This window comes from Cuculus canorus, chromosome 27 (assembly GCF_017976375.1).
Source record: "Cuculus canorus isolate bCucCan1 chromosome 27, bCucCan1.pri, whole genome shotgun sequence".
In the NCBI taxonomy this organism is placed as follows: Eukaryota; Metazoa; Chordata; class Aves; order Cuculiformes; family Cuculidae; genus Cuculus; species Cuculus canorus.
The window spans coordinates 3843589-3865181 of NC_071427.1; the positions used below are offsets into that span (position 1 = coordinate 3843589).

Genomic DNA, 21593 nt, shown 5'->3' on the forward strand with positions numbered 1-21593 from the left:
AATGCATCCACCTCCCACCAGGGCATGGACCCTTATCTCCTGCCCAGAGAGGAGCAGACCCAAACACGGAGCTGATCAGCTCTGGGACCAAATTAACGCCCACGGGGCCATGCATGGCCGTTGCCCTGCAGCCATCGTGGCAAAGCATGGAAACACACTTTGTGGCTGGAGGTGGTTTAGGCTCCTCCATCCAAGGGATGGGACAAGAGGGAATGGCCTCAAGTTGCTCCAGCGGAGGTTCACATTGGACTTTAGGAAAAATTTCTTCACTGACAGAGTAGTGAAGCCCTGGCAAAGGCTGCCCAGGGTGGTGGTGGACTCTCCATCCCTGGAAGTCATTAAAAGACGAGCAGATGAAGTGCTTAGGGGTCTGGTTTAGTAGTGGCCAGGCACCAAGGTTGGTCTTGGTGATCTCAAAGGTCTTTTCTGACCTAGTGATTCTATGGAGGCGCGGGAACAGCTCAGCACTCCATGGCTGAGCTCAGCCAGGGTCCCGGCTCCACCGCGAGGATGTGGCAGGACAGCCGAGTGCCGCGGGGCACTGCTGCCTGTTGACCGCCCAACATTTGTTTTATCCCTCTTGGTTTAGTGAGAGTTCCTCGAAGTGGCATGGCAACAGGTCCCCCTGAGGTGTTGGAGAAAGACTTGGGATGCCTCGAGGCCACCGACAAGCTGCCCGGGCAGGCGGGGAGCGCTCAGAGGCGGCCAAGGAAAGACGGGAGAAAAGGTACCTTATCCTCACCACACGAGCTGGTGGCCAGGAGGTGCCCGCTGTGGCCGTGCCAGCGCTGTGGTGCTTGAGGCTGTGCTGGAGAGGGCTGAGCCCGGCGACCTGGCTCTTACGGCGCAACGATATCATAGGGAAACCTTGGACATGGAGCAGCATCTGCCTGGCGTCAGCCCCAGGGACATCAGAAGGATGGAGGCTCGTGCCCTCCTCCGTCTTCTTCTGTGAATAGTGTGTGACTCGAAAACACGACAAACACTTGGGGGGAAACTCTTTAAGGATAAATTCTCTCTCTTTGTGCTTTCCTTGGAGCTGGGAACCCCCCTGACCAGTATGAGAGTCCTGAGGCAGCTCCTTCGCTTCCCAGCGGAGAGAGGACCAGACTCGCCAACGCTAAAACAAAACCAAAGAGTTTTTTAATTTCCTCTTGAAAACAAAGACCTTCTGGGCCACAGTTCCCCAGCCAAAAGATTTCCTCTTCTTTCTTTGTTTTCCTACCAATATTACATCTTATATTTCATCCCTGGTATTTTGTTCTCAGCATTCGTTCTTCCACTGGAGGAAACTAAATTAGATCCTTCTCAAAGGAGGCAGAAACTCCTCCTTCTGGTGAGAGCTTGCAAGGATGTGGCATCCAGATCCCAGCCGAGTGAGACCTGAGCTCGGAGGTGCTGAGAGGGCTGAGTCTGCGTGGAGTTGGGACCGTGTTGGTGCATCCTCACCCCTCCATAGCTCACAGGAGAACCTGGAGCAGAGAAGCCCCAGGGAGCCCAAGGCGCTCCTTAGCCCTTCATTGCGTCGAACCACTGCAGAGCCTTGAGGAGCCTCCGGTTTCCTCTCCTGTTTCACCTCTATGAAAACCTCAAGAGTCACCCTTGAACTTCATGGTCCTCTTGGGTGGCTCGAGGTCTTCGCTGAGCTCTGCTTGTGCCACAGCACCTGGAGCTCATCCTGCTGTCTGGACTTGCAGTCCTGCCTCCAGCCTTCCGTCCCTGCCCGGTGTCTCTCCAGACACATGTTTCCAGGGTGTCCATACATCTACATACCTTGGCAGAGAGGTCACTCTTCCCCTTGGCTTCACCTCCCTGGGGAACTCCGAGATGGTGCAGTTTGGGGCTCAGCACCCCCAGACCTGCACGATGCTGCTCTTACACCCCAACATTTCCAGCTGCTGCCTCGATGGTCAGGGTTCCGAGCCCCTGGCACCAGCTACACCAACAGGGACAACGTGGCCGTGATGTCCCCGTTCCGTGAGGTGGCAGGTGGCAGCAGGAGGACCCCTGCACCCCTGGCTCCATGCGATTCCCATCTCTTCCAATTCACTCCCTAACGGACTGCGCTGTGCTTGTCTTCCACAGATGCAGACGCGACGGTGAGCAGCGACGGTGAGAGCGGTGGAGCCCATGTGAGTGCGCAGCACGTTGGGACCAGGGGGATGGGGTCCCCGCAGCGGGGTGGGGGGCTGAGCAGGGTGCCGTCCCGCGGCAGCGTTCGTCTCAGCGTTGCAACACGTCTGTCCCGGGGGAGCCGAGAGCCGCGTCCTTCAGCTGTCGCTGTCACTGATCCGCGCTGGTGGGCAGCTCTCTCTCGTGGCACCGATCCGGTGCCACCGACACACGCCAACAGCCAACGTGGCCACTAAACCCCCCAACCCCTGGCAGCGCTGAGCCCAGACCCCAAGGCATCGTGTGCTCCCTCTCCTCTTGGCGGTGAGCGTGCCCTGGGTCCGATGAGTGGGTGCTCATCCAGGCTGGGAGTGAATCCGGCTCCGAGGATGCCCTGGGGGAGCTCGTGGGGGGCTGCACCCCAACACCTCCTCTGCAGCACAGAGCCAGCTGGTGGCTAAATCCATCTTAGCAGGGAAAAAGAAGGTTGCGGATGCAAACACACCAGCGTTGGGTGCTCGAGGAGCCAGTGGCAAGCGTGGTTGACGCTGCTCGGGGCAGCATCGGCTCAGCCCTGGGGCGCTCGGGGAGCAGGAGCACAGGGACCAGGATCTCCACAGCTTTGCTGAGCACCTCTTGTCTGGGAGGGGGTACCCCCATCCCACCCGGCCACGCTCCTTGCTTTCCCTGCGGGGCCAAGCGATGCTCTCAGACCTCCGGTCGCGCTCACGGCTCTCCCCGCAGGGGCTAGAGGAGGCAAGGACGCGGCTTGGCATCTCTGAGCGTGATCCGGACAAGCCTGAGCTGAGCATGCCAGAGCCAGCGCCGCTCGGCGTGGACAAGAAGAAGCGGGTGGAGAAGGTGGGAGCCAAAAGCGGCACCGCTGGGCCTCCAGGTGGGTGTACAGGAAAGCCCTTCTCTGTCCCAAAAGGCACAGCCCCTGTCCTGCATCCTCGGCCACTCTGGAAGGCACCGTCTGGCCCCAGAGCAGGGACTGGATGAGCTCTGCTCTCCGCAGCGTCCTGGGGAGCGCAGGGACGTGGAGATGGGATGTTCCATCAGCAGACCCTGAAGCACGGGCAGAGGTTTTCCCTATTTGAGCTCCAGGGTGCCACGACACCATCCTACCCCAAACCCCTTGGGCTCAGCTCCCCAGTGCACTCTTTTCCCCATCCCTGCTGTGCAAACACCTCCGCTGGCTCCTACCCCTGCCCTTGCCCTTCCCACCCCTCCCAGCCCGAGTCCTTTGCTGTTTCCCAGCTCCCCCAGTAACGCTGCTTTCCTTGGGGATCCCCAGTCCCCAAGAGCCTCCCTGTGCAAAGGAAGGTGGAGCCCCCCAGCCTGGACCCCACCGAGGAGCCGCTCCTCTGGGAAGGGCTCACCCTCAACAAGTGCATCCTGGTGGCCTCCGTCGTCGCCCTGCTCAGCGTCACCTTCCAGGTGCTCCAAGGTGAGCCCGGAGCCAGACAGAAAGGGATGAGTTGGCCAGATCCTGCCACCACCTCCTGCCTCCCCTCCTCTCTTCCAGCGCCGTGCCCCAGGGAGGGAGTCAGCCACGGCAGGCAGGACCCTCCACCGCCTCCTGTGCATGGTGAGTTTGGATGATCCGGGATATCCCGGAGACAGCCTGAGGTGGGGTGGCCCTGGAACCCCATGTCTGGGACACCACAGCCAAACAGCCTCATCCCCTGCTGATGGTGACCTGTCCTTCTCCCCTCCCAGAGGCCCCTCCAGTGGTAGTCAGCACCAAGGAGGAAGAGGTCCAAGAAGAGGTGACCGCTCAGCCTCCCCGGCCCGAGAGCAGCGCGGTTGAAGATGATGATGGTGATGAAGATGGTGATGACTATGGTGACGATGATGCTGATAGCAACCTGGTATGGGTCTGGGTTGGGGGAAGAAGCAGCATCCTCGGGGCACCTCCCATGTGGGGAGCATCTCCTCCCTGGGAGGAGGAACGGAGAGGGGCTGTGGTCCCTTGAGCTGCATCAGCAGCATTAGGTCTCCTCTGTCCCCCCCCAGGCAGAGCCCTGGATCTTCAAAAAGTGGTTTGGCCGCTCAACGCCAGAGGATGAGGATGAGGATGAAGAGCCCACAGATGTCCCTGAGGTGCCACCAGCTGCAGTGGAGGTGAAGAAGAGCCAGGAGAAGAAGCCAGAGAAGAAGGAGGAAAAGAAGGAGGAGAAGCCAGAGAAGAAGGAAGAGAAGCCAGAGAAGATGGAGGAAAAGCCGGAGAAGAAGGAGGAGAAGGTCCGGGAGAGCCGTCCCACGCAGGCAGAGCGGAGTAGCCGGAGGGAGGCGCGAGCAAAGGACAGGGCATTGGGGGACAAGGCTGGCCGAGCCCCCAGGACCCCCCGGGAGCCTGAGCAGCAGCCCCAGAGGAAGCGGGTCCGAGAGGGGAAGGAGAGTCGGCGAGAACGGGAACGGGAGCGGGACGAGCCCAGGAAGGAGGGCTGGAAGGGCCGTCCTGGCAGGGGCGATGGTGGCAGGGAGAGCCCAAAGCGGGACTGGCGGCAGCAGAAGGGCAGGAAGCCCTGGGAGTCAACGGCCTCTCCAGGGAAGGATGGCATCGCCAGGCCCAGGGAAGGCAAGAGACGCGACTGAAACTGGGGCGACCGAGGGGCTCAGTGATGCTGAATCCAGGGGGATCCAACCCCACCATTGCTCCCAGCGAGGGTACCCTGTAACTCTCGGAGACATCCCCGGGCAGCACAGGCAGTGCTCCAGGATCTCCAAACAGCAACGGAGCAGCCTGGGAGCCTGGCACGAGCCTCCCCGGGGACTCTGGGCCCCTCTGGATTAGATGCACAAAGGCAACCCGAAAGGACCTGGGGAAGGAGCTTCTCTTCATCTGGGCTTGGCGCTACTTCTCCATCCCCACCCGAAATCTCACCTGCAGTTCATTCTCACCCTGAGGCATGGGGACGGCGCAGTGGGCACAGGGATGGCAGTGAACAGAGTTTGTCTTCGAACTGTGCAGCTCTTCAATTCAATTAACGGTTTTATTCAAAGCAAATGAAGAGAGGAGCGTCTTCTGGGTTAACGAAGCCAGGCTGCGGCCGTCCTTAGTGGGGAGCGACCACCCCGACCTCGCCGGGTCCCGGTGCCATCACTGCAGGGTGGCGCGAAGCTTCTGGGGACCGGACAGGGCTGGAGAGCCCAGAACCCAGAGATCCCTTCGGGCTTTGCCTTCACAGAGTCGCTTTTAGGAATGAAACACAGGTGCAATATCATGCAGCGCTGTAGCAACTACAGGAGACGTTCACAGCCCCAACCCACGGCAGGTTTAAGTATTTGCTAGATGGATAGAGGATAAAATAAACTATTTTCATTTTTAATAAGGTATTAAATTGAATGGTTTTTTTAAAAAAAAAGGGGGAAGAAAAAAAATAAGAAAATATCTTGTCCTGGGTTATTTCGGTGTGTTTTCTGTGCTCCCATCCACACAGGGGCTGTGGGATGGGGTCGGGCTGTGCCAGCCTCCGGCCGTGCCCCCACCCACCCCGTGGGGATGCTGCAAAGGCGGAGGGTTGGTTCCAGCCCGAGGGAGGCTGCAGCCAGGATGAGCCCAGGAGCTGCTCTTTGGGATGTGGGGCTCACTGAGGGCTGGGTTTTAGCTGGGAAGATGATCTGGGGCAGCCGGTTCTCTATGCTGACGCTGGCGGGGACACAGAGCAGGTGCTTTGGCAGTGGGTTGCACCGCTCCTATTAATGGTGTGAGCAGCCCAGGAGGTGTAACGGGATCGCTGCCCTCTCTCAGCCCTCCCTCCCTTCACCCCAAGGCTCTGGCAGCGTCCTGGGAGCGGAGTCAGCGTGGGGTGATGCAAACAGGACCCAGCAGGGAGCCCCAAACCAGCGGCTCTCCATGGGATGGGACCCCAGGTAAAGGCTGGGCCCTGCGGGGGAATTTCCCCTCTTGTTCTGCTGTGTTCACTGAGCTGTGGGAGCTCAGTGATGGGCTGGGAAACGGCCAGAGGATGCTGCGAGTGGGGCACCTGTGGAGGAAGGAACCATACCCTGCCCAGTCACTACAGGTAAAGGATAAATCAGCGTAGTCCTGGCTGGATCTACCAAGCCTTGATCTCCAGTGATGGCCCCGTGGTGCCAGTATCCAGCCCAAATCCCACAGCGGGGTCACAGCCACGCTGCAGCACAGCCCCGCGGGCACCGGGAGTGGGCACGGGGAAACGCCATCCCCCAGGAGGCAGTAGGGCTCCCGAGGAACCCAGAACCAGAGCGACGTTAACGAACCAAACCATGGGGAAAAGCCATGCAGGGAGCTCCCGTCTCAGGAAGAAGCACCAGCTCCTGAGCTACGAGGGTAAAGTGGGGATGGGGAAGATGATAAGGAGCAGCGGGAGCCTCTACCGACAACCGCACTCCTCTGCCACCATGTTGGGGAACTTGCGGACCTCCAGCCCCTCAGCGGAGAGGCTGATGATGAGCTGGTCCGAGTAACGGACGGGCACGCAGCAGGGAGGCCGCTGGAGGGGCGAGCCCCGCTCCTGCATGCCCAGCAGCAGCACCGTGTGCGAGTAGTAGCTGGGGACGCGGGTGGAGAGCGGCAGCTTGCAGGGCCCCTCGCAGTTGTTGGCCGTGTAGACGGTGGGCATGACGATGAACTTGCGGTCGTGCAGGTCGATGGTCAACTCCTGCAGGCGGCAGTGGGCTTGGTGTCGCGCGCTGCGGTTCTGCCGCAGCACCTTCCTCTGCTCCTGCCAACGCGCCCGCACCGTCTGCAACGCCTTCAGCAGCAGCAGCGTGTGCAGCTTCCCGGAGCCCGGCGGCTGCTTGCTGCCTTGACCCTCACCCGGCCCTGGTGGGAAGTAGCAGAAGCTCAGAAGATGCTGGAAAAGCGCTGTGTTGGCTTGGAAAGCCGGAATGTCCCTCAGCTCCTGGATGACTGCCTGCAGTTTGCCCATCAGCAGCTGCAGCACAGTCCCCTCCGGCTGCCAGTCCCCCAAGTGCTGCTCCAGCACGGCTCCGCTGTCCTGGGGGAAAAGCAGCACCGATGGCTCCTCCGACTGCACCAGTCGCTCCAGCGCCGCCTCCTCCGACAGGTTGAGCAGCTGGTGAGGGAGGGTCTCCATCACCTGGAAGTCCAGCCAGTGGTGGGAGCTGGGCTGGGTGGGCGGCTCGCTGGAGGTGCTCAGGACCCGGTGGATGAAGCGGGTCAGGATGCTCAGGAATTGGCTGCTGCTGCCGGGCATGGGGGACGAAGCGTTCCCTTGGCTCAGGGAGGTGGGGAACGGCAGCTCCTCAGTTTCAGCCTGGGGAGAGCTGCGAGGAGAACACACGGAGGGTCACAGGGGTCCCTCCAGGCCCTGCCCCACATCCTCCCTCCGTGGTCCCATAGCAGAAGGGCTGGGGCTGCCCTTTTCTCCCATCCAGGCTCCCAGCCCTGTGTTTTTCCACCGCTGTGGTGAGGAGCACGGACCTGAGTTGTGGATACGGAGCTGTGTCCACCACCCCATCAGCAGAGAGGTAGGAAGAAGGGACCAAAGCTGCTGCCTCCTCCCACTGTGACTTGGCCAACAGGAGCAGCACAGGGGTCATCCTGGTGAAGCACTTGTCATCGGAGCCGAAAAGGAGCTGCTGGGTCTCCATGGGGGTCAAGGGGGCACCTGGCGAGGAGAGGAGCAGAGAGGGTGGTGGTCTGGGTTCTCCCACATGTCCCCAATGTTAGAGTCAGGTTTGAGTGGGTCCCAACTGCCTGAGACACTGGTGTCCCCTGCTGCCACGGCCTCGGTGTCCCTACCTCCCTCTCCACGGTGGCTGATGGCCAGAGAAGCCTCGAAGCTGAGCTGCCCACTGGAGCGGGTGACGGATGCTACGGCTGCTCCCAGGACCAGGTACCGGGTGTCCCTGGAGAGGCAGAAGCTCTGCACGGAGGCAAAGGATGTGGGTGAGGCATCACCGGGGGGAACCACCCAAAGCAGCCCCCCGCTGTCTCCCAGCATCCCAACTCCCGGTGCCTTGGCAGGCGGGGAAACGGGAGGGTTGGGAGCACCGGGAGCACAGAGGGTAGGGGGGCTCCGGTTCCCATCCCTGGGGTGAAAATAAAAAGGCTCGGAGGGTGGAGAACCGGGGTTCGGGGAGCCTGGACCCCCCGGAGGGGCGGGGGGAGCACGGGCATCCCGCGGGCACTGCTGCGGACAGAGGAACAGCACCATCTGCAGGAACCGAGGGGGGAAAGAGGGGAAAGGGGATGGGAGAGGATGGGAAAGGGGGTGGGAGGGTGGGAAATGGGATGGGAGGATGGGAAAGGGGATGGGAGAGGATGGGGAAGGGGATGGGAGGGATGGGAAAGGGGATGGGAGGTGGGAAAGGGGGTGGGAGAGGATGGGAACGAGGTGGGAGGGAGTGGGGAAAGGGGATGGGAGAGGATGGGAAAGGGGGATTGGGAGAGGATGGGAAAGGGGGATAGGAGAGGATGGGAAAAGGGCTGGAAGGGAATGGGAAAAGAAGGTGGGAGGGATGGGAAAAGGGATGGGAGGGAATGGGAAAACAAGGATGGGAGAGAATGTGAAAGGGGATGGGAGGGATGAGAAAGGGGATGGGAGAGGATGGGAAAGGGGATGGGAAGGAATGGAAAAACAGGGATGGGAGGGAATGGGAAAGGGGATGGGAGGGATGAGAAAGGGGCCAGGTTGGGAAAGGCACTGGGGGAGAATGGGAAAAGAGGCTGGGACGGGTCGCAAGGGTATTGAGAGGAGATGGGAAAGGGTTCAGGAGGGGATGGGAAAGGGGGATAGGAGAGGATGGGAAAGAGGGTCAGGAGGGGATGGATAGGAAAGGTGCTGAGCCATCAGAACCAGGACGTTCCCTCCCACCCCCCCCTCACCCAGGACCAGAGCCCTTGGCTACAGGCGCCCACCTGCTCCTGCGCCAGCCCGGTGCCCGTGGCCAGCAGCCCCTCGGGGTGCCCGGTGCCCGGCCGCTGGCGGCTGCCTGGGTAGAAGAGCAGCAAGGCGAAGCGCAGCTCTCCCAGTGCCCGGCCCACCTCAGCCTGGAAATCCAGCTTGAACCACAGCTTGGTCTGGGCTTCCCATTTCACTGGAAAGGAGAAAACAGAGGGGGTGAATCACCTGGTGGCCACGGGGCTCCTGAGGGGCAAGGGGTGGGGAAGGGGCTTTGAGGCCAAGCATTGGTCCTACGCTGCAGCCGGAGCAGCAGGGATGGGGAGGAGGAACATGGCAAATTCCATCCCCAGGGATGTGGTCAGCGGGGCAAAATCTGCAGCCCCAGTGAGCAAAGTGCTGCTGCGCTCACAGAGTGGCTCTGGCAAGTCGCTATGGGCAGATTCCCACCAAATGACTTCTCCCATGGAAGCTCCTCCAGTGACTCAGGGACATTGTGGCTGTTGCGTTGCAGCCAGCAGCACTGCCTGGAGAAAAGCTGCCTCCCTGACTGCCCTGAGAGTGAGTACAGCTGAAAATCCAAGATCCAGCTGCCCAGCACTGCCCAGTTTAGCTGAAAATCCAAGATCCAGCTGCCCAGCGCTGCCCAGTACAGCTGAAAATCCAAGATCCAGCTGCCCAGCACTGCCCAGTTCAGCTGAAAATCCAAGACCCAGCTGCCCAGCACTGCCCAGTTCAGCTGAAAATCCAAGATCCAGCTGCCAGCACTGCCCAGTTCAGCTGAAAATCCAAGATCCAGCTGCCCAGCGCTGCCCAGTTCAGCTGAAAATCCAAGATCCAGCTGCCCAGCGCTGCCCAGTTCAGCTGAAAATCCAAGATCCAGCTGCCCAGCGCTGCCCAGTACAGCTGAAAATCCAAGATCCAGCTGCCCAGCACTGCCCAGTTCAGCTGAAAATCCAAGATCCAGCTGCCAGCACTGCCCAGTTCAGCTGAAAATCCAAGATCCAGCTGCCCAGAGCTACGCAGTTCAGCTGAAAACCCAAGATCCAGCTGCCCAGCACTGCCCAGTTCAGCTGAAAATCCAAGATCCAGCTGCCAGCACTGCCCAGTTCAGCTGAAAATCCAAGAACCAAATTGAATTCTGTGTTTAAAACTTAGATTTAGGGCAAGGAAACAGCACCAGACTCCCCAAGCCCATTTCTCGCCCCGCTCAAGCCTCAGCACAGGGATTTCGCACCAACCTTCCTCCAGATGCAGCACGAGGAAGCGCTCCCGCCCCGGCTCCACCACATGCGCATGGATGCGCTTGAGGGGATGAAGAGCAGCACTTGTCTCCCCAGCTGAGCAAAGCCCAAAGGTCTCGAGGTGGCTCTCGTCCCAGCTGCTGCGCTGCCTCAACAGCTTGATGAAGCTGCTTTCATACTGGGTGAGGACACCCACAACATCCAGGTGCCTCGGGGTTGGTCCATCCTGGTCCATTCTCATCCTGCACACGGGCCCTTCCAATCCCCCGAGTGGCCACGGGTATGGGCTGGAGCCGGACCAGGCGATGCCTTCATCCTCAACCATTCCCTGGAAGCATTTTGCTCCCAGGTCAGGCTTGGAAAAGAGGCGAGTAGAAGCCGTCAGCCTCGATCTTGCCACCGAGCTGGATCTCACTCTCTCCTGTAAACTCGTGTTCTCTCTCTTTCTCCCCTCTGCTTCAAGTCCTGCCGCCTCCACCAGGCTCAGCTCTGGCTGGTGGATTGAGGAAAGCCTTTCCCCCGTGCTCCCCTTTCTGGGAAGTGCTGTAGAGGGGACCAACAGCACCAGGCATGGCAAAAGCACCCTAAGAGCAGCCTTCATCTTCCCCCTTCAGCGTCTGAGCCGCTCCCAAAACCCTCGGGCAGAAAAGGAGGACGGTGTCTTCCTTTTAAAAAGCAGTGGCCTTGAGTTGACAAGGCACAACACACCTCCCTCGAGAAACTCAAAGGCTGTCGTGCAGGAGAGGAGGGAGGGATGGTTGAAAGAAACTTTGTTGTGCTATTTTTGGGTTTGCATCTTGTATTGGAAGCATAAAAAAAAAATAATTAAAGCTGTTTCCCTTCTTCGTAGGGATGTGTGTCCTTGACTTCAGATGTTTGCTGAAGGAGGATGGATGTCTAGGCCTGGGTCTTCATGGGGACCGGCACGTATTATTCCCAGCAGCAGCGAAACAGCAGGCGGGAAGAAGTAGCCAGACGAGGAGGAGAAGGACAAAGACAGATAATGGGCAGAAACTAAGTAAACGTATAGAAAGCCTCCCCTTCGGCTGGCATCTCGCAGCCACGGCTTCCAGAGGCCGCTTGGCAGGGGCTCCCAAGGAAACTCCTGAGCTCCAGGCTACTGGAGCCCCGAAAGGGAACCTCGTGTGGTACAGGAGCAGCCTGATGCCTTTGAACACTTCAGACTTGACTTCCAAAGTCCCATGACATACGTTATAGGGACCTTTCCCTAATACTCACTCCAACATTACAATGCCACCCACCTACCTCCCCTCTTCCACCCAAGGAATCTGGGGTTTTTTTTGGCAGGAGGAAGGCATCTGCCATGAAGTTCCAATGTGCATTCACACCCTTCTCCGGGCTTCCAGGACTGTACGGTTCAGAGCTCAGGATCTTGTCTGGAGCACAAGTCTTACGAGCAGCAGCTGAAGGACCTGGGGCTGTTTGGCCTGGAGAAGAGGAGGCTGAGGGGAGACCACATCGTTCTCTGCAGCTCCTGGAAAGGAGGTTGGAGCCAGGCAGGTGCTGGGCTCTTCTCCCAAGTAACAAGGGATGGGATGACAGGAAATGGCCTCAAGTTGTGTCAGGGGAGGTTTAGATTAGACAGCGGGAAAAATTACTTCCCTGAAAGGGTTGTCAAGCCCTGGCAGAGGCTGCGCAGGGCAGTGGTGGAGTCTCCATCCCTGCAGAGGTTCAGAAACTGTGTAGACATAGCGCTTTGAGACATGGTTTGGTAGGGGTGGGGCTGATGGTTGGATTGGATGATCTTAGAGGTCTTTTCCAATCTTAATGATTCTGTGATTCTATCTGGCTACAGCAGGTGATGTTTGGCCTGTGCACCCAAACCCTGAGGAACACAGGGCCCTGCGCCAAAGGGCTGGTGGCAGCAGACCTCGCTCTTCAGGACCTGTGACAAAGGACTCGTACCCATCAATGGGAAGATCTGCACAAAGTCATTCCAGCATTGGGGCAGCTCATCTCGAGACAAAGTACTTCCAGCAAGGCAGCAAAGCCAGGGAGGGTCAGCCAGGCTCTGTCTGGCTCTCATGTTTGCACAATTCCAGGTGGGATCCACGTCAGGCCAGGACTTTGATGCCTCCTTCAGCCGGGCAGGCAGCACAGGGCTTCTCCCCGTGTCTGTGAAAGGAGCCGAGCGCTGGCCAAGAGCACAGCTCCTCGCGCTGCCTTCCCCACTGAGCACCCTGAAATCTCGCACCGAGATAAGCCAGGTCTGTGAAATGAATCCCAGGCAGGACAGAGAGGAGAAATCTCCAAGCTTCTGTTTTTTTTTTAATGGGAACCAAATGATTGTTTGAAGGAAATATTTAGTATAAACAAAACCACAGAGAGCTAAAAGCTTGCCAAAAGCAGTCTACCCGTGGGAGGATTGACACAATAAACAGCACACACAACAGCAGGTGCTTTATAACGGTACAGACAACATCAATGAATTAAAATAAATGAAGATTTAATATCACTGCAGCCTTGGTAATTTCTTTTGACTAAACATTCCCAGAGATCCCCACCACCATCACCGAGGAGAGCACTGGTGCTGTTTGTGAAGCCATCCTTGGCATAAACAGCCCAGCGCGCAGCGGTTGGGAGCCAGGCAGCTGTGCACCGGGAATCATAGAATGATTTGGGTCGGAAGGGATCTCAAAGCCCATTCAGTTCCACCTCCTGCCATGGGCAGGGACACCTCCCACTGCATCAGGTTGCTCCAAGCCCCATCCAACCTTGCCTTGAACCCCTCCAGGGAAGGGTGAATAGCTCTCAAATGGTCACTGAAATCTTGCCTGGCACTTTCCAGAGCCTCCTGAGCAGCAGTGCAGGCTGATTTCCTCAGCAGGGGCGTTTCCAGCCTTTAGCTGGCAATATCCGAGCTGCTGTGCAGTGCTCTGGCAGCAGCAGAACGGAGGTTTTGGAATATAGCAGGAGGGATGCTCGTGTGATTGTAGCCACCATTCAGCAGGATGATGAAGAAAACTGGGTTTAGAAAATTCTGCTTGCTGGCCACTGTGATTAGGGGTGATGCAGGAACAGAACCCTTCCTGTGTGCCTACAACAAGTGTTCCCATCGCTGAACAAACAGCTGGATAAAAGATCTCAGATGAATACAATTGATTATCTGCCTGGCAGTGGGGGGACACACAGTAGGCAGTTTAAGGGGGGGCAACACCTCAAGCCAACACAGCTGCGCTGAGTCTGACATTGCTGTTCAGTCAGAAGAGGGCGAGATGCTGAGATTTCCAATGCTTTTTGCCTCCTCTTTGGAGGATTTCCAAAATGTAACCAGGCTGGGAACACTCTGTGTATCTAAGAGCTTAAAAAAAAAGCACAGGAAGGACATGGAGCTGTTAGAGTGGGTCCATAGGAGGCCACAGTGACGATCCGAGCGCTGGAGCACCTCCTGCACAAGGCCAGGTTGAGTTTGGGTTTCTCAGCCTGGAGAAGGCTCCAGGGAGACCTTCCAGTTCTGAAAGGGGCTCCAGGAAAGCTGGGGAGGGGTTCATGATCAGGGAGGGTGCAGGGATAGGACCAGGGGGACGGTTTTAGGCTGAAAGAGGGGAGATTGAGATGAGATCTCGGGAAGAAATGTTTTGCTGTGAGGGTGGGGAGGCCCTGGCCCAGGTTGCCCAGAGCAGTGGTGGCTGCCCCATCCCTGGAGGGGTTCCAGGCCAGGTTGGATGGGGCTTGGAGCCCCTGATCCAGTGGGAGGTGTCCCTGCCCGTGGCAGGGGGTGGAACTGGATGGGCTTTGAGGTCCCTTCCAAGCCAAACCATTCTATGAAAGCAAACACATGGTAACATTTTTAACACAGGGAAACAGAAAGGACAATTGAAAACCTTTTAATGGACCTACAGGATTCAGTCAAATTCACAGGCATACAAAACAGTGATATTTCTCTGAATCTGTTGTGATTTGTATATAAAAAGACAGGAGCTTGAAGAGTCCAGGAGGGGTTCAGTTGGAAGGTGGCGGAGGGGGAATAGTGCCCGGCCCCTCCGTGGGGAGTGGTGGCCTCATCATGGGTGGCAGAGGAGCAGGGGGAGGCACACCAGGTGCTGGTGGCAACTGAGGTGGCACCGGAGGTGGTGGCACCGGTCCGGAGGGGGGCATGGGGGGCAGGGCCATTCCTCCCGGTGGAGGTGGCGGCATGGAGTCCGGCAGAGGCGGCCGTGGGGGCATGCCGTTCATCAGAGGAGGCGGAGGCGGCCGCTTGACAGTTGGGGGCCCTGGAGGGAGGTTTGGGGGAGCAGGGGGCTTCTCCATCTTGAAGTGGAATTGAAGGAAGAACTGGGAAAGGGAGAGAAGAAAAGTAAAGAGAAGGATAAACCCTCAGGACAGCTCTGTGCCGTCTGGGCAGCACGATCCAGCTGCCCTCTGCCTCCTGGAACACAGCTCATACCTCACTGCCCTTTGAGGCCACAGCTGCTGTTCATCTTGACTGGCATCAGCCTCATCCTGTACTTGAACTCCTTCGAGACCTGCTCTAAGTGCTAAGCAATCCCCTCTGCGCATCCGCCCGCTGCTCCCACACACGGTACCCAGCGAGGACACCTCCCCACACAGGGCCATGCGCAGGGAACGCATGGCCAGGACCCACGGCGAGGGCACAGGGCTGGCTGTTTGTGCACCGTTCTGACAGCAACCAAGGATTCTGCCTCCTAAACTCTCCCAAAGTACACATGTAGAAAGAGTTTTGTCAGGAGGAGTCATATTGCATTAAAAGAATTAAGGTTTTCGGGTGGATGGAATGGATGTGGACATCTGCACTGCCTTTCCCCGCAAGCTGCTCTGCCCTTCTGCTCCCTCTTGAACCCTTAAAGATGCTGCAGCATTCCAGATACCTGTTTGGTTTCCCTGTTCCAGTGGGTCCAAAACTTCCCTTCTGCTTTGTCGATTTCTCTGCTTGGCACCTGCAACAAAAAAGAACAAGGAGCTATTCTTAGTGCCACCAGATTAGCTCAATGGCCCGTTTTAGCACCAGAGCCTGCGAGATAAGCACAGTTATTCCAGGCCGCTGTGAGATGCGCTCGTCTCAGATGTTGTTAGATAGAGATGGGGGCAGGAAAGAATTAAGTTACTTCCCTACTGGTCAAGGACAAGTGTGCTGGCAAAAACCCTTTCTGCACATCTGCATAGAGGCTGAGGAATGAAGCCCAAAAGGCTCTTTCTGTTCCAGACACCGAGAATGCAATGGCTCCCCAGAGCTCAGTTGACAGCTGAGTTTCCCTGCCAGAGTCCTCCGCAGGGCTTAATGACTTCCAGTCATCTCTTCCTGACCCCTCTTTCAACTCCTTTAACCTCCTGAAGGCTAGAAAAGAATGATGCTCACTGGGAATTAATGGAGCCATAGAAGCACGGAATGGTTTGGGACCTTAAAGTCCATGCAATTCCAACCCCTGCCACGGGCAGGGACACCTCCCACTGGATCAGGGACTCCAAACACCATCCAACCTGGCCTTGAACCCCTCCAGGGATGGGGCAGCCACCACTGCTCTGGGCAACCTGTTCCAGGGCCTCCCCACCCTCACGGCAAAACATTTCTCCCTCAAATCTCATCTCAATCTCCCCTCCTTCAGCTGAAAACCCTTCCCCCTCATCCTATCCCTGCACTCTCCGATCAAGAGCCCCTCTCCAGCTTTCCTGGAGTCCCTTTCAGCACTGGAAGCTGCTCTAAGGTCTGCTTGGAGCCTTCTCTTCTCCAGGCTGAACAACCCCAACTCTCTCAGCCTGGCCTCGTAAGGGAGGTTCTCCAGCCCTTGGATCATCTCCGTGGCCTCCTCTGGACTCGCTCCAACAGCTCCATGTCCTTCCTGTGCTGAGGATCCCAGAACTGGACACAGGGATCCAGGCGGGGTCTCACCAGAGCAGAGCAAACGGGCCGGATCCCCTCCCTTGCCCTGCTTCTCACATTTCTCATTCAGCCCAGGACACAGTTGGCTTTCTCAGCTGTAAGCACATGTTGCCAGCTCATGCCGAGCTTCTCATCCATCAATGTCTTGGAAAACATGACAAGGGAACTTTCCCAATAATCAGTTAATCGCTATCCTTACCTTGAATGCTATGGTTTCATAGGGCTCCGCTGCCATCAGAAGGTACTGCCAGCGTCTGTCTGGGGGCTCAATCCTCTGCTCGTAGGCTGACATAAACCGATGACGAGGCATGATGCTTTCTGCAATCTCCGGATAATCAATCTGTTTGGGTGTTATGGCAGCATTAAGAAGAATAATAGAACAACGGAATGGTTTGGTTTGGAAGGGACCTCAAAGCCCATCCAGTTCCACTTCCCACTGGATCAGGGGCTCCAAGCCCCATCCAACCTGGCCTTGAACCCCTCCAGGGATGGAGCAGCCACCACTGCTCTGCGCAACCTGTTCCAGGGCCTTCCTACCCTCACAGCAAACCATTTATTTCTTCCTAAGTTCTCATCTCAATCTCCCCTCTTTCAGCTGAAAATCATTTGCCCTCGTCCTATCCCTGCCCTCCCTGAACACCCCCTTTTCACAAACAAATCCCCCAGCTCTGAAACGTACCAAGAGATCGGTTCCAAACCGAAAAATTAGTGCCACCAAAGCAAAGAGCTGGACAACTACAATCATAGATTTGCTTGACACCAGCAGCAGCACAGGATTAGGAAAATCAGACCTTTTTTCTTTATTATTTCATGAATCCTGCCAAGAACTGCTAATTTAGCAGTACTTTAACCTGGATAACACGAACACCAAGAGTTTTAACAGTGTCTTTACCTGGAACAGAAGGCTCTGCTGGCCTGTTTCTGGATCTCTCTGTTTGGTAACTGTAAAGGGAATATGAGAGCTCAGTGCATCACGTAGCAGGGTTACAGCAACATTAGTTCTGCTCTAGGAAACACACAATGTTTTTCCCATTTATAAAACCCAGCCACATTGTCTTTAAGAAAGCTACTAAGGATCTCTGCTAAAATTCAGCTGCTGTGGGGCAAGGACTGAGTGCCACAGAGATAAAGCAGCAACAGTTTGAACTGAAGGCCAAAAAAGAACAATGGGGAGTTCAGAGGAAAAACTCGAGCTCTACGTGTAATGAGTGATTTACGAGCGTTAATGAAAGATGGAACAGCACGATGAAAGGAGGGGACTGCAACAATGTCGTCATCTCCTGCTTGACTGCTGATCTGAGCTGAAGGACTGAGACATACCAATCTATTATTAAAACAGTTCTCGCTCAACTGTCAGCAACAGAGAGTCGTTCCATGGGTAATTCAAACAATAAAGGACCTCGGGAGCTAAGCCCATATCTTATTCATGGACAGATCTGCTAAGAAGGCTAATTAATAATTCACATCCGCGCTGCACTTGAGGCAAGCTGCAGCATTCTGTGTCTCCTACGCAAACGCCCGACACCCTACACACCTTTGTAACCCGGCCGGCCAATTTTCACAAACTTCTTCACTTCCACCTTGACTTTTTCTGGCGCGGGCTGGGCAGGGGCCTCCTTCGCCTCCTTGGCAGCTCGCCGGGCCCTGGATTAATTTGAAATGTGCCAAGGTCAGAAGGTTAGGTGTAATTCTTTCTAACGGATGCACTAGGAGCAGCTTGAACCCCTCGCCATGGAATATTTAGCGCTTCACAGAGCGCGTGCCAGGAAAACCTGCTCCCACTACAGGCCAGTTGTATCCACCCTGTCATCTCAATGATGTTATCCCCCTCAAGATGACCTCGGTGCCCATCTTCACAGATTTGAGATGATTTATTTCTTAAAATAAAGAAATAAAGAAGAAACGCCACAAATGAGTCACCTAAACCAAAGCAAACCGGATTTCTTAAAATAAAACTCACAAACTTCTCCCAGCCTGGATTCACAAACCCAGACCCTTATAAGCAGACACAGGGAATTTTTGCTTTCAAAACACTTTCCCCTGCATCCTTCAGAAATCTCACAACTGGCTCTGAGCTTGGAACAGGGCTTGTCAGCACTGTTTTTGGAGCAGATCTCAGCTGCGCCTCCAGGCTAAGCCAGGCTGTTCGCTAGGAAACAAAGACAGGAAAGAACACAGCGTGCTACTGTGCAACCAAGTGTGAGATTCCTTGGCGCACAGAGCATCATTTTTAAGTGCTTCAGTGACAGAGAATAAAGCTAAAGTGGAGGATGACTTACAAATTGGTCTGATGCTTCTTCCCCTGGGTGTGTGCTAAGTAGCTTCCCTGAAATAAAAAACAAGGGAGAAGGACGTTACATGAAGACAGGACTGCTCCCAAACTGACACCTGTCACAGAGCAGAGGCAATCTCACAGGTTGACAGGGATATTTTAAGCCATAGAAGAGAGGCATCTTACACAAAAATTGCAGATTGCTCTCATAAACTGTCAGGCTTCACGCATACAAGCTGTTATCATCACTTCAGCAGTCACCCATCAGGCACACCCCAGGTTCTGGCGCCTGATTGTTCCAAAATACCCGCTGTCGAGATCAAGACAGCTCTTCCACTCACCTCATTGTTGTGCAGCGTGAGGCAGAGCTTGCATTCGTAAGAGCCCAAGTGATTTTTCATAAAATAAGGATCCTAGAAAGAGAATTATTACCCAGTTACATGCAAAATACACAGCAAAACAACAGAATAAGCAAAATACCAATGAACTCCCGGTGCCCTGGAAGAATGGAGTTCATAGAGTTAAATCATAGAATCACCAGGTTGGAAAAGACCTCGTGGATCATTGAGTCCAACCATTCCTATCTGCCACTAAACCATGTCCCTGAGCATTTTGTCTACCTGGCTCTTCAATCCCTCCAGGGATGGGGACTCCATCACCCCCTCCCTGGGCAGACTCTGACAGGGCCCCATGACCCCGTCTGTGAAAAATGTTTTCCTGATAACCAGTCTGACCCTCCCCTGGTAGATCTTGAGGCCATTCCCTCTTGTCCTGTCCCCTGTCACTTGGGAGAAGAGCCCAGCTCCCTCCTCTCCACAACCTCCTCTCAGGTAGTTGTAGAGAGCAATAAGGTCTCCCCTCAGCCTCCTAAATCACCATAGAATCGCTTGGCTGGAAAAGACCTTTGAGGTCATCGAGTCCAACGGTATCTGACCACCACCAATCCACTCCTGAGCACCTCATCAATCCATCAACTAATAGCATAACACTTCTTTAGGGCTATGAACACAGAGAAAAGCAATAGCAGCATTGTTAATTGGTGACAGCTGAGAAGAATGTAGGAACAGCTACGTGGATACACAAGTGCCGGCACCGCTCGGGTCAGCCCTGCCACGAATGTATCTCATTCGACTCCCACATTACCCACAACTCCTCACTAATTCTCTCCCCATTGAAGCTGTTTCACTCAGGCAAAGCTCTAAACTTATCACAGAATAGTTTGGGTTGGAAGGGACCTTAAAGCCCATCCAGTTCCAACCCCTGCCATGGGCAGGGACACCTCCCACTGGATCAGGGGCTCCAAGCCCCATCCAACCTGGCCTTGAACCCCTCCAGGGATGGGGCAGCCACTGCTTCTCTGGGCAATCTGGGCCAGTGCCTCCCCACCCTCAGAGTAAACATTTTGCAGGATGGAAGCCATGTGTCTGCTCCTCTCTCCAGAGACAGAGGCCAAGGCTCACCTTGTTGATGTCAATGGTTTCCAATGCCAGCTGCCGGAGCCTCTCCCTGCGGTCCCGGTTACTTTCTGAGGCAGAAGCTACACCTCCACTTCCAGTTTTCCCTCCAGGACGATGTTGAAAATCCATGATGGGGACTTTTTGTGTTTCAGCTGCTTATGGAGAAAGGAAGAGTCTGGGAAAAGGGGGGAAAGAAGAAAAAGCAATGTGAGTAACAACCAACGCTCTGCCTAACCTGGAGGTCACATCGCTATTCAGATCCATCAGTCACAACACAGGACAAGCACAATAAACCGTGCCCTGGGCATTGTCCCCAGCAGGGTCAGGGCCTCTGCATGCTGTCCCCAGCCCCCAAAGAGGTCCCAGAGCTCCTCCACCTCCCCACACACATACACAAACCCCAGATAGGGCACAGAGATCCCAGCCCTTCAGCAAGGGTAAAATCCCCTTCAAACACCCACCAATAAAGGCCAGCTTCCCCAAGCCCCTTACAGGTCCTAAGCAAGGGTCAAAGCGCCACTCAGACATCCTCAGTTCTTCAGTGAGGATCAACCTCTCCCTCAAACACCACCCAGTCCCTCAGCAAGGGTCCATGCTCTCTCCCAACACCCCCCGGCGAGGGTCTAAGCCCTCCCAGACACTCCCCTAGTCCCTCAGCAAAGGCCACAGTTAGCCCCCAAGCACCCTCAATCCATTAGCGAGGCTCAGAGCCCCTGTCAAATGCCCCAGCCAGGATCAGCCTCCCCCTTTAACAACCCCCAGTTCCTCAGCAAGGACCACAACTCCCCTTCCAAGCAGCTCCAAACTATTATTGAGCCCTCGCACACACCCCAACACCTCAGCAAGGGTCCAAGCCCCCCCTGAACAACCATAGCTCCTCAGAACTGGTCAAAGCCCCCCCAAAACAGCTCCCAGCTCCTCAACAAGGGTTCAAGTCCCACTCAAACACTTTCAGCCCCCCACTGAAGGCTGACTATCTCCCCAAACATCCCCTGGCCCCACCTAAACACCCCCAGCTACGCAGCAAGGACCACACAGACACCCCAAGCACCCCCAAACCCTTAGCAAGGTTCAGAGCCACCCTCCAAACACTTCCAAGCCCATCAGCAAGGGCTAAAGCCCCCCAAAAAGATCCTCCAGCCACTCAGCAAGGGCCAAAGCTCCCACCAACACCCTTAGCAAAGGCCAAAGCCGCCCCCAAGCACCTGTAATCCCTAAGTGAGGCTCAGAGCACCCTCCTAACGGGCCCTCAGCATGGACTCATGCTCCCCTAAACAATCCTCAGGCAGAGCAAAAGCTACCCCAGCCCCTCAGAGAGGATCCAAGCCCGACTTCCAAGAACTTCAACCCCTCAACAAGCGCAGGACCTCCCAAATACACTCCTCAGAGAGGACCAATCCCCCCCAGCTCCTCATCAAACACCACATCGGCCCCCAAACACTCACAGGAAAGGATCCAGACCCCCTCCAAACACGTCCAGCCCCTCAGCGAGGACCGCAACCCTACCCAAACACCTCTAATCTCTTAACAAGGCTCAGAGCCGCCCCCCAAAACCCTCCCCGCAAACCCCACTCCCCGACATCCCCTGGCAAGGCCCCGAACTCCCCCGGGGACCACCCAGGCCCGTACCGGCCCGCCCGGCTCCGCTCCGGCTTCCCGCGCCGCCCTCTCTCAGAGAGCACTTCCGGCTCTAGCGAGGGGACTTCCGGTTTAACAGGAGAACGTCCGGTGAGAGTAGGGGCACTTCGGGAGGAAACTTCCGGTAAGGTCAGGGACACTTCTGGCCCTGGT

At 56.3% G+C, this 21593-nt stretch overlaps 3 protein-coding genes across 3 annotated transcripts; 1 reads left to right on the top strand and 2 right to left on the bottom strand.

The window, feature by feature from the left end:
- Positions 1-609: 609 nt before the first annotated feature.
- On the top strand, positions 610-4722 carry JSRP1 (junctional sarcoplasmic reticulum protein 1). Its single transcript, XM_054050574.1, has 7 exons — positions 610-727; positions 2086-2132; positions 2857-3007; positions 3410-3562; positions 3641-3703; positions 3835-3986; positions 4132-4722. Exons 1-7 carry the CDS (start codon positions 610-612, stop codon positions 4711-4713), a joined length of 1266 nt encoding a protein of 421 aa, XP_053906549.1. The 3' UTR covers positions 4714-4722.
- A 54-nt stretch (positions 4723-4776) lies between these two features.
- On the bottom strand, positions 4777-10953 carry AMH (anti-Mullerian hormone). The gene is made up of 5 exons (XM_054049938.1): positions 10211-10953; positions 8987-9165; positions 7868-7991; positions 7547-7733; positions 4777-7389 (listed from the first exon to the last, which is right to left on the bottom strand). The coding sequence occupies exons 1-5, from the start codon at positions 10812-10814 to the stop codon at positions 6474-6476; spliced, it is 2010 nt and encodes a 669-aa protein (XP_053905913.1). The 5' UTR covers positions 10815-10953; the 3' UTR covers positions 4777-6473.
- Positions 10954-12031: 1078 nt separating this feature from the next.
- SF3A2 (splicing factor 3a subunit 2) lies at positions 12032-21586 on the bottom strand. Its single transcript, XM_009562772.2, has 9 exons — positions 21432-21586; positions 19806-19977; positions 18687-18758; positions 18353-18399; positions 17608-17717; positions 16966-17015; positions 16273-16413; positions 15064-15132; positions 12032-14509 (listed from the first exon to the last, which is right to left on the bottom strand). Exons 2-9 carry the CDS (start codon positions 19929-19931, stop codon positions 14177-14179), a joined length of 948 nt encoding a protein of 315 aa, XP_009561067.1. The 5' UTR covers positions 19932-19977; positions 21432-21586; the 3' UTR covers positions 12032-14176.
- Positions 21587-21593: the final 7 nt, after the last annotated feature.